The 13,106-nt window shown below is 36.1% G+C and overlaps 1 protein-coding gene across 1 annotated transcript in view; it reads left to right on the top strand.

Annotated features, from left to right (window-relative positions):
- Positions 1-2,262, top strand: part of LOC128861513 (leucine-rich repeat protein SHOC-2) — a 70,291-nt gene extending 68,029 nt beyond the window's left edge. Inside the window, exon 5 of the mRNA XM_054099695.1 lies at positions 42-2,262. Within this exon, the coding sequence (XP_053955670.1) occupies positions 42-1,033 (992 nt within the window). The 3' untranslated portion in view covers positions 1,034-2,262. The remainder of the gene's footprint in view (positions 1-41) is intronic.
- Positions 2,263-13,106: the final 10,844 nt, after the last annotated feature.

Below are 13,106 nucleotides of genomic sequence, written 5' to 3'. Positions count from 1 at the left end.
TCTCGATAGTTAATAATCTTTACTTGCACTTGCATTTGCAGACAATCCAATACTCTGTGACAATCGCCTTAACGAACTATGCCCCATTATGCTGAAACAGGAGACGCGCATACGTGGCAAATCGCAGTGCTTCGAAAGTGACCAGGAAGTTTGCACCGTTTTGCCGATGCTGTTCGTGAACAATTATCCACTGATTATACCAACACAATTGAGTCAACAAGTATTGGCCAACGCAAAGCCGGTCGTCATAGTGCCACTACTGAATCAACCATTGAATAGCGCAGATGATGTGTTGCCACCTTTAATAAAACCACTCATTCTTGCACCTTTATCAGCAATCTCTGCAACAGCTACAACCTCAACAACGACGACATCCACAACAACAACTACTACTACAGCCGAACCAATTACCAACGACAAAGTAGAAACTTTAGAAGCACCAACAAAGCTCCCGGCATCCACTTTGGAAACGAATGAAACGGGTGACGCTGAGCATTTCTATGGTGTTGGTAGTGAAAATGTGGATGAAGAATATGCAATAGCAACAACTACTATAACATTGGCACCCAACACAACCAAAGAGCCGGCGAATTCGATAGATTTAAATAATAATACAATGGAATCGGTATTTGCTGGCAAAGGTGATGTTCCAGTTGGGGATGAAAATATACCAACAGCTGTAGCGGTTGGTGCGGAAGAAAAACCACAAGACGCGAAGATCATAACGGAATTGACTAAAATTATAGCTGCACCAGCTATGGTGGTGGCTCCAGCTGTCGAAGCTGTTGCAGAGGTTGCTGAAATACCTTTACCAGAGACAGCTTCAATGCCGCCACCAACTGAATATGTAACTGTAGAATATATTCCAAATTTGGATGAATTCCTACCGGGAAATCGCCCGTCACCGAACGTACTCGAAGAAGACTCGAATTCGAATTCGGTGCATGTCGAATTCCCATCGGTGGTATTGACCGAACTCGATAATGCACCGCAAAGTCTACTAACACCAGATGAGCCACCCGAAAATCCTTAAATTTAACAACAACAAATACCTATACATTAACACATCAACATTATTAAAACTTAAGTTTTCCCAACTGTGCTGTCGTCTGTCTACACCCACTTCAGGTTAATTATAAATTAATTTAATTTTGATTGTCGTACATATTTAGTTTTAGTAATTATAGTTGAAATTAATATTACTACAAAACAGTTTGTTTCACATTCAAATCCATATCACACACACACTCCCAAGCACACGCAAGTATATCAAACTTAAACATCTCTAGTTCGGCTTGAGAATTGGCATCCTCTTTGTGGCAGAGGTTAGTCCATTTGCTATGCCCTTTCAACAATGAGATGCCATTGCAAGTCGCGTGCTCTCGGGCGCTATAGACTCTAGGCTCTGAGAATAGGCAAATAGGCGTACCTCGAAAGGTCTATTATTGAGTAAGGTCCTTTAGGTGTTGAGAATTGCGATGCTAATAAGGAAAGGCTTCACAATTATAACATTGCAAAGGAAGCTCGTGCATTAAGGATACGTAAAAGATAGTTCAATTTTTTGTAACTCGTTTTGCCAAAAATTTCATCTAAGTTGTACCACTGTACAATGCATTTAAGGTGCAATGACGCATTGAAGGCTTTATTTGCACCGTGCGTGCGCTGATTCCTCGTTTGAGTCTGTGAAAATAACTTAATTAATGTTTTATATAACGGTTCCTTGCAATGTCTTACAATCTTCATTCTTTTTTTGGGCAATTCCTCTTCGGTTTCATTGCTATTGCGCTCTTCGCATCCATCCAAACTCTGTTTTCGCTGTCTAACTATTATTATTTTTCTTTATTTTAGTATAATAATGGCACTGGAAGAACAAAAAACTTGCCATTTCCGAACATTCTGGGAGGTCTTGAATCGTCCATTTCATTCAAATTCAATGTTAAGGGGGTATTCTGGTCTAGACACCTTAATTTTAGGTATTTTTAAAACTAAGATAAAAAAATTAAAAAGATTTTTACCATCCATTTTTTCATGGTTTTTATTAATATTGGAAAAGTATAAAAATAATAATAAAAAAACAAAAAAAATCTTGGAATTACAGACCGGCGGAGTGGGGGCTACATAAAAAACGGTGCTCCATGGTTGACATGATTCCAACCCTTGTAGTGATCTAAAACAAACAAATTAAAAAAATTCTTCATTAGTTAGGATGGCGCTATCGGATTACGCCAAATCAAAGAAAAAAATTCACCAAATGGCGTCAACTTGAAAAAAAAACAAAATTTGTTACCCTCTTTTTTACCTCTTCAAATTTTTTAAAAACACTTCAAACTTAAATTTTTCAAAATCCAAGGCAGGCGCGATAGACAGATGTACCTATAATAAAAAATTCTTATCAAACTTCAAAGCGATCGGTCAAGTAGAACTCGAGATATCATGATGAACATCTCAAAAAAAGTAGTTTTGAAAAAATCGCGTTTGAAGTTTGAGCAACTATTCCAATAGAATAACTTAGATCATAATATTTACTACTCACTCTGGATTAATCGGCGATATATTTCCAGGTATATATATATTAAGAAGTATAAAGTATATATATAAGTATAGAATAAATAAAGGTTGTTAGGATACAAAAGATTTTCTGGAAAGAACGAGTCCTCAAGTCGTCCGGTAACATCTGCCGTTCATTGTGCGGTTCGCTCCACTCGGCCGGCGCTACGTCACAAAATCCGCTGTATCTCCGAAAATAATTCGAATTTTGAAAGATCCATTGAAGCGCATATTTTTTAAGGTCTAAACTTTGAAAATATGCAAAAAAAAAACTGATTTTTTCCAAATTTCTAGAACAGAATACCCCCTTAAATTGATGCGTTTCTAAATTCTTTCAAGTCGAATTTTACGGTGTAGTTAATACGCCACACACTAAGCACAATAAATAATATTAGATTTAAGTTAATTATATTTATATTAAATGTTATGTTTTTTTTTCATTTTTGTTTGCGTTTTTCACGTCCCCACTCTTTTGAATGATACATTTTTGTTAGTGTAATTTTGGCAACTGCTGCTCGTTATGAATTTTCATATGTTTTTGTTTTTTCTAGAAGAAAAAGTTTTGACGCGCCAATTCAACTGCGATGCAGTTCGTATTTTTGCTCGGCGTTAATTCGGGTCTTACACTTTAATTCGGGACTTTAGCGCTTCATAGTGGGAAAAAGTGGTAGGAGTAATGAATACCTTGCCACTGGCCGAACTACAGGGAAATAAGTCCATGCACACTTTCACACATACACATACCCAGCAATCCAAACCATTTTTATTGTTAAAAATATTTCAAGTTTTAAGTTATTTTATTATAATTTTTTTTTTTATTCTAAGTTACTGTTTCACTTGATGTAGAGTTTAAATATGGAAAGAAATAAAAAAGGAACGTGAAATGTTCCCAAATAAGAAATAGCGAATTAAAGCGAAGTGTAACGCAAATGTTGGTTTATTGTGACTAAAAATTAAATAAGTTTATATTTTGTGATTATACCGAAATTTACTCACACACACACACACATACATACGTATTTAGTGAGGTTTTATGTATGTGCAGCATGAATATATGTATGTATGTATATATACAAGTATATGTATGAAATCTGCAGCTGGTTGTTTGTGCATTTGAACTTTTATGAATTGGTTGATGAGCAATAAATCCGAAGAGCTAACCATTAATTATTAGCCAATATTAGTATGCATTCATCATTGTGGTAATATTTGCACAGCCATCGAATACAACTTGTAATTTGGCAGAGTTGAAATATCCTCTAAAAAATTACTAACGAGTCACTTAAACGTAATGGCTCTTCAGAATAAATATTTTCGATTGCATAGATACGTACATACGCCCACACATATCTACGGATGTAAGGCATAACAAAGGCCAAAGCGAAATTTTGTGAATTCGTAAACTTAGTTGAACTTAATATAGATATATTTTGGAGTTATGTATGTATGTATATCAAGTACGGTTAGATGATTTTGTTAAAATCCCTTTAGGGTGACGCCAGCTGCAATTTGATACTAAGTTATCATAATTCGGCTTTCAGTGCTTTAGCTGTACCTTGCAAGCACAAGTATTGTATATGAGTTTTAAAAATAAATTTAGAAAAATAAACAACAAAAAAGTTATGGTTCAGAATATTTTATACTCACTTGCATCATAGCAAGGCGCATTCATTAGAGGTGGTGGCACTAGACCAACAACAATGTTTTGTACTTTGAATTGTCAAAGCCAAATAATGGCAAAGTAGAAAATAGAGAATGAATTCTCCTTGTTTCATACTGGGCTGACAGCGCAATAGACACGGCGAAAGAAATGCAAAACAAATCAGCTGATTTACCGATAACGCCTTTAATAGATTCGCCTTGGAAGCATAGTGTAACAATATAAAGTGTGCCAGCCAGTTTGATGTACGAACGTTTGAAGTTTTCTCATTTTCATTTTTGCAAATATACATATTTTTGGAAAAAATCAGGCAGAAACAAGACAGCATGAAAAACAAAAATATATTCAAGGTGGTATCCAAGGCAAATTGAGTACTATGAGGCGTCACCTTCCGAAAAGAGTTACTTTATTTTGATAAGTCTGTCGTCAGATCCCTTACAAAACCAAGGCGAATTAAGTACTGAAGGTGGCGTCATTATAAAACAATGACTACACTCTGACGTCGGCTGCCTTCGCAATACAAAATCAAGGCGAAGTGAGCACTGAAGGTGGTGCCATTATAAAACAGTTTCTTCATTCTGGCGTCAGTTGCCTTCGCAATAAAAAACAAACGAGCAAAACAAACAAAGGTAGGAGAATTACATGTTTGTGAAAATTCAGTGATTGACTTGGTAATATTGTGATTTTTGAGATTAAAACTAAACAAACTAATACAAACGAAGTGCCGTGTGTTAAATTGTTAAAGCACAAATGAATTTAAAGCTTCCAAATGCGGGTTTTACGTTTTTATGCGCACTACGCCGTGGCAAGAAAGTATGTGTGTATGGGTGTTCGTATGTGTTTGGTAGTTTCTATTGTTTTCGCCTACTTTTCCTCTTCACAAACAATTGATTCCCCTTCCTTTTGTTTGTTTATTGATGGACTCTTACGGCACGGCGAATTTGGAAGGCGAAATCTCTTTCTCTATTATTCTTAGTTGACAGAAGCATGGACACGGCGAAAGAACCGAAAAAGAAATTAGCTGATTTGCCGATACTTTAAAAGATTCGCCTTGAAATCATAGTGTAATAATACAAAATGTGGCAGCCAATTTGATGTACGAACATTTGAAGTTTCCTCATTTTAATTTTTGCAAAAATGAGGCAGAATCAAGACATCACGAAAAACAAAAATACTGTTTAACTGTCAAGTCAAGGCGAATATATTAAAAGTGGCATCCATGGCGAATTGAATACTGAAGGTGGCGTCTTCCCAAAACAGTTACTTAATTTGAGCGGTCTGACGTCAGATCTATTACCAATACAAAACAAACAATAGCAAGAAAAAGTACATGTTTGTGAAAATGCAGTGACTGGTTTGGTAAAATTGTGATTTTTGAGACTAAAACTAAACAAACTAATGCAACTAATAAAGCACAAATGAATTTAAAGCTTCCAAATGCGGGTTTAACGTTTTTGTGCGGAAGATGCCGTGGCAAGAAAGTTTGTACGTATGCGTATAATTCCTTGTGTTTGGTTGTTTCCACTGCTTTCGCCTATTTTTCCTTATCACAAGCAAATAATTCGCCTTCCTTTTGTTCGTTTACTCATGGAGCCTAAGGACACACCGAATTCGGAAGGGGCAATCTTGTATTCTATCATCTTTAATTCAGGGAGATATCAGCTGATTTGTTTTTTTTTTATTTGTCTTGGCTTGGAGACTGCCAAAATGAGATTTTTATTTACATTTTAATAGGAAAGTTTTATGCAATTATGCCGGAAGTTTTTCGTAGAAATTTTCAATAAAACTAAAAGAAATATCGCTTAGCACCGAATGATGTGATTCATGAAGCAAAGCGTACCGGACACAATTTCGTCATAAACAAATTAAAATTAATCAGCCTTTCGGAAGATTTATAATATTTGCAAAAGGCATCGTACGTCAATCATATTTGCCACTTGTGAAGTAAACAGCTGCAGCATACAAACAGACAAGCAATGGAGCGCGTAAAGATCAAAATAAAGATTTCCATCACTCAAACCATTTTTTTTTGACGTGATAACGTCTTATAATTCGATTTAGCGGGCTGCACGCACGAAAAAATGTGTCGTTACCTTGCTCATTTGTCGTTACCTTGCCCATTAGTGTTACCTTGCTCATTTGTCGTTACCTTGCTCATTGCCGTTATCTTGAATGAACTGCAAGCGAAAGCGCGGAACGAACGACAAAGCAAACAAAGCAAACGAACGGCAACGTTCGACATCTTGCTCTCTCCTACTTAAGTGAGCGTATATATGTATGTATATGCGCATATGTACATATATAAATTCACGTATTTGTATTTGCATATGCCTTCTTATTGATTATTATTAATTTGATTTTCTTGAAGAATTTAAAATAAAACCAAGTTTGTTAATAATACCTGTTGTTTTAATGTTATTATTATTAATTTTTTTTATTATATATGAAGGAAAAAATGTATGGTAATATTTACCATATACCTTATAAGATATGTTGTATACTAATATATGTACAATAAATAAACATGCATATACATATACAATTTCGCGCAATTTTCAAAAAGAACAAATCTATATGTAAAGATGCATACAAGTCATATGGACATATCAAATATACGAATCTATTCCGTACGCAAGCAAATGTAAGCTAATGTGCTTGAACTGCAAGCGAGAGCGTGGAACGAACGACAACGAGCGCAATCGGTCTCCGCGTTCGGCAACGTTCGACATCTGGCTCTGTCCTACTTGAGTGAGCATATATATGTATGTATATGCGCATTTGTATATAAATTCACATACTTGTATTTGCATATGCCTTCTTCCTGTGTGCATGGTAATGAACCATTTCTCTGTTGAGAATAAACGATGATAGGAAAAATAGGAAATGAAAGGGAGTGTTTCAAGTGTAATGTGTCTTGAGAAAGTCAAATCGATGATGATGCCTGTTAGTGTTGTTGACTTATTAACGTCTGATGCACAATCGAAATTGAAGATATCATTCATGAATTTGATAAATGTTTCGTCATTTTTCACGTTTGTGTAAATGTAACTTGACCTATTCCATTGCGATTCCATTTACCTCCTTCTCCATATCCCTACAAAATATCTATCAAACAAATAAAATTAAAATTTTGTTTTGAAAATTGCAACCATTCCATCAATATTTTGTTATGACGTTGTCACGTTAAACTATCGTCAGTAAACCGACTTTACAGACAACCTCTTTTTTGTTTTTTGTCATTTAGTAGGAAAGTTATTCAAAAACAAAATTGTATTATTGGAAGCACAAGGAATGACGAGAACGTCGAAGACCTGATCTCAACAACTAGGTTGGATTGGGCTCTGGGGTCCTTTAACCCATTCGAATTCTCAGGAGCGAACGGAACGTTCCTAGCGCTACTGTAGAATGGTAGCTCTGTGCTAATACCGCGGCTGAAATAAATATTGCTGTACTATCTAAAGCTAAATTACGTCCCTAGAAGCTGGAGATTAGCAATGGTAGTTTTTATACCTAAACCAGGTAAAAGCAGTCACGTGTATCCCAAGGACTATAGGCCAATTAGTCACACATCACTCGTATTGAAAACGTTCGAAAGACTGCTAGATTCGAACATTAAGCATAAAACTGAGAACCTAGCCTATTGTCACCAAATCAGCTTGCGTACACGAAGGGAAAGTCCATTGAAACAACTCTTCAGAGGGTGGTGCTACATTGGAAGAAAGCGGTGCACTATGGAGAATAGCCTTGGGAGTCTTCTTTGACATATCTAGAGCCTTTAACAATGTATCTGCGGAAGCTTTGATAGAGGGCCTGTAATCAAGTGGTGTGGAACCTACTATACCACACTGAATCGACAGCCTATTAAACTGTCCTTTAGTGATGGGCGAATGGGGGTCCAGTATTAGCTCGTAAAAGGCAAACAGACGAACTTCATCGGGAGGAGTACACTCCCCCCTTCTAAGGAACCTAGTAATAAATCAGATTCTCATCATACTTGGGAAAAGTGGACCGACGATTGACGACTTGGCTGTTATCATCTCAGGTAAGTGTCCACAAACGATGAGTGAAGTACTCACAAGATCCCTTAGAGAAATCTACAAGTGGAGGGAACAGGTCAAACTGGAAGTAAAGGAAGTAAAAGATTCCAAACTGGTCACCTCCGAGGCTTGGAGGAGTGCAGTTGGCACGAAAATCTTGGATTTGATACCTAGGCGTTCCCCTGACAGTCGGTTCGACGTTACCGAACGACCCGGATTTACTCTACATATATCCCGCCAAAGACTGTCACTCTAGCAGCACTCCCCGAATACCTATGGGAAATGTTTTTCCTGCTACAACAACAACAACTAAATACCTAGGTATTGTTGTGGATTGTAAGCTTTTATGGAGATTAAATGTTGAAGAAAGAGCAAATAAATCCTCTAATGCCTTATACACGAGTGATAAAGCGACTTATGTCAAAAGATTGGAAAGCGATACAAATCCGATGAAAATAACCAGATAGTGGTATTATATGCAAGGTAAAGTCCAAAGTAAACAAGACTGAGCTAAAATAGAACCGACAGGAGCTTTATTCTGATAACTTTGAGTTTATTAAATATTACCATCTGGCCTCGATACACTGTTTTGCGCGATCTAAAAGCTTTTAGAAATAGTATTTCAAGTCACTGACCGGAATTCCTTTCAGGATATCGGTACAAACATTTGGATGGCCTCTACGGACGCAAAACGTTTTCCTCTCATGGCCAAATGCAATTTTCCGAATAGGTAGAAGTCACACATAGCCATATCAGGCGAATACGGTGAGTGATTGATGGTTAAAATGCGAGTTTTAGTCAAAGAATCAGTCACATGAGTGGATCGATGAGATGGTGGATTATCATAAAATAAGCGCCAGCTGCCTCCTTCGCGGTATTCAGGGCGAATTCGACGAATGCGATGCAACAAACGCTTTAAAACGCCAATATAGAAAATTACATTGACGGTTTGGTCCATTGGCACGAACTCCTTGTGGACAATTCCCTTGGAATCGTAAAAACAAATGGGCATCGACTTGATTTTTGAACTTCTCCAAACGCTATTTTTTGGGTGGTGGCTCGTCAGGTGCCTTCCATTCGGCATTTTACAGCTTAGTTTCAGCTTTATGTTGAAAACACCACATTTCAACGCCAGTTACACTGTTGCAAAGGAAGTTCTCGCCTTTTATCGCTTCTTTAATGAGGTCTTTTGAATGTCGAGTTCTGAGTAATTTTTGGTCCTCAGTTAACTTGTGCGGAATGAAACGTGCACAGTCCTTTCGTAAGCCGAAATGATCAGTTAAAATACGATAAATCGATGTTTTGGAGATATTCAACTCCGATTCCATGAATTACAGCGATGATTTCGGTTCATCTTTTGATATATTTACGAAGAATTTCGATGGAGTTTTCGGTGATTACTGATTTTGGGCGGCCCGTATGTTCATTGTCATTTATGTCCTCACAACCATCTCTGAAACGTGTGAACCACTAATGAACTCTGGCACGAGATAGACAATCATCGCCATAAACTTTTTTTATCAATTCAAATGTTTCGGTAAAAGTTTTACTGATTTTAAAACAAAATTTGATATTAGCTATTTGTTCGAAACTCATTTTTGTACCGATGACACAAATGTTGTGACACTTTAGATGCTTCCACTGAACCGAATGTCACCAAGCTTTCACTGGAAGTCAGCTAGGGATGTAACTTCCAACGCATTAACTTATTAAAAAGATGGCGCCATCAAAAACATTTTTATGACTCCATTTGTGTTTATTTTAGACTTCAACTTGTATATTAACATTAGAAATATTATAAACCAAAATAATCTTAAACTGATATATTTATATGAAAAGCGATAACTTGAACAAAACGAAACCGATTTATTTTTATTTTTAATTAAACTTTACAAATCTGTATATTGATTGAAGCTGTTTGCCACTTACAACGTTAGCCATTTTCAGTTTTCGATTCCCCCTTCAAAGGAACCCATTTATTTACCTTCATACCGACATGGCAATACGCATGCGCACACAAATTTGACTCTTCGAATAAACGCGACGAAATCGTAAATATATACACAAAAAAAATGTTACGTTAAGCGTACGAGTAAAATAAAATATATAATTAAATTGAATCCATTATTATACTTAAAATATATTTATGTGGTAGTGCTATATTTTAATTGGGACAGGATGAAAAGTGCAGTAATGTATAGAAATATTGATTTATTATTGCGTAAATAAATTCGAAACAAAAAAATCTATATATTATTATTGTCTTGATGATACTATTGATAGTAAGATTAAATAAAAATTTACTTTAAATAAAGTTACAAAACAAAATACTTCTGCTTTAAGCTGGATATTCTTTAAATAGGTTTTTATATGGAAAAGAAGAGCGTCGGGTATGGCTATTACATAACGAGACTAGTGCTGCAAAACATTTGACTTTGGGTTCACCACTTCTCTCGCGAATTTTTCATTATTCGAAACGGGGAATGAAGTTTTCTTCTGTCACAGCTTTAATAGACCAAAATCTTGTTGTTTTGAATACAGATTTCGCTATGGGAAGCAGGCAAGGCGAATTGAATACTTGGGAAACAGATAGAATTAACATGGCGTAAGATCCGACGAATAAGGCTGATAGTCAGTGAAATGCTGATTGAACCGTAGCATTGCCTTGGTAAGAATCCATGACTTGTTGAGTTATTCATCCACAATTAAGGTATTTTTTGTTTGTTTTTCATTGACGAAGTTCAACAAGTATAGTATATTTTTCCAAGTAAATTTCTTCACCAGAACGTTACTCACATTTTGAAGATGTTGTTTTCATGATTCACGCCATCACTTCGCCGAAAGTTTTGCGAGGCGAAGAAAAAGAAGAGCTGCAAGCGACGTGTGTGACAGGTGACGTCAGTCCTTCAGTTAATTCTGACAAATTCGCTCAGAGCCGAATAACGGTTTGTTAAAGAGTACACCTCTAAAAATCTTTTCACTATAACCCGCTGAAAAACTTCATCGCTTGATGAAATTTAGGGAAGATGCTCTACTATTCAGTAACATAAATTGTGCAAATAGAGTAAAAAATATTGAGTGGTTGTCGAGATATAAGGTTAACAATTTGGATTTTAATTGTGCAAGAATTTTTTTTATTTTTTTGAAGTGAAACTTCTTAGGCGTTGATGGTCGAGCGAGAATTGAGAGTAATATTTCAACCCAATGCAACGTTTTGGGCATTTTCCTTCCGCGAGAGAGAAAAACAATATAACGTAGAGGAAAAGGAGAGAGGGAGCTATATACATATATCTTAGATACACTTTAGGCTATTTTTCGTGAGTTTTTCCGAGTGGTTGCTAATTTCTAGTGAGAAATAACACTGCCTACTTTTTGGCGCTTGTTTGTTGGTGCAAACTTGTAGGAAATATATTTTTGGTGTCTACTTTTTGGCGTTTTATTTCCTCGGTCATTTTTTCCTTGTCTATTTGTATTCTCGGCAAATGTTGTAAATTTATTTAGATATAATATATCGATGGTTTTCGAGAAAAGTGACACAACTCAAAATTAACTCAAATTCGGAGTTCTGCCGTTAAAAGCAAAACTCAACTACAGAGTTTATATATTTTTATCTGGAAAAGCGTCATAAGCGAATCTTGAAGCAATTCTGAGAGATGGCGTTAGTGTCGTTTTGTCAGGTGATCGAATTGGCGCGCCAATTATCTAGAAAACTGACCCACCTCAGTATTTTGTATTTTTGAATTGTGTCACTTTTCTCGAAAACCATCGATATATTCTTTCTCTCTCCCTCTCATTCTCTCTCCGGCCTCTCCCTCTTTCTTTGTCTGCCTTGAAAGTTTCAGTTCTGTTATGTGTACTACGCTATACGCACTTTTGTTTTTTTTTTAAATTATGGTTAAATAAATGTCGTTCTATAAGCAATAAATTGGTTTCTATTGGATTTTTCCCGCAATTTCCTATAAGAAAATATAAAAATCTAGAATAATTTTTGTGGTAAATAAATGTTTCTAATATTGCCTTAGGCCGCCGTAGCCGAATGGGTTGGTGCGTGAGTACCATTCGGAATTCACAGAGAGGTCGTTGGTTCGAATCTCGGTGAAAGCAAAATTAATAAAAACATTTTTCTAATAGCGGTCGCCCCTCGGCAGGCAATGGCAAACCTCCGAGAGTGTATTTCTGCCATGAAAAAGCTCCTCATAAAAATATCTGCCGTTCGGAGTCGGCTTGAAACTGTAGGTCCCTCCATTTGTGGAACAACATCCAAGACGCACACCACAAATAAGAGGAGGAGCTCGGCCAAACACCTAACAGAAGTGTACGCGCCAATTATTTATTTATTTTTTAATATTGCCTTTAAGTCGATAGTTTTGATTTATTTTTGATGCTCAAATGAAATCTTCGAATTTTTCTTTTAAAATTATACTTAACTTTTTATGGGAAGAAGAATTCGAGGATTAAATTTTCATTTTCAACGCACACATACAGTTGTACTAAAGAAAGTTTTCCAATTATATTTAATTGCTAAACCGAAGTAAATTTAAGGGTTAAAACCTGTTGGTACTATTACTTGGTAGATGGCGCCCTCAGCGAACTCCACTGTGCTGCCAGACTGGAAAGTAATTTAGAGATTACACTTTTACCAAATTGAATAATAAGCAAAAAGTAAAAATAATTTAATTTTAATGTGGAATAAAGTGACGCAGTTGTGAAAGCTATAGTGGCGTAAATAATGGATCTCTTGATCTTTCCATTTTCTGATTATGACGGCATTGATGAATTCCTTGTGGATCATTCTGTAGCTGATTTTGGTCAGAAAAGTAAAAGAACGGACCTAATATGTCAGTGCATCCTGTAAATACAAC

The sequence above is a fragment of the Anastrepha ludens genome, chromosome 4, assembly GCF_028408465.1.
Source record: "Anastrepha ludens isolate Willacy chromosome 4, idAnaLude1.1, whole genome shotgun sequence".
Lineage (NCBI taxonomy): Eukaryota > Metazoa > Arthropoda > Insecta > Diptera > Tephritidae > Anastrepha > Anastrepha ludens.
The sequence above is the reverse complement of the archived record's forward strand: the minus strand, read 5'-3'. Positions and strand labels throughout refer to the sequence as shown.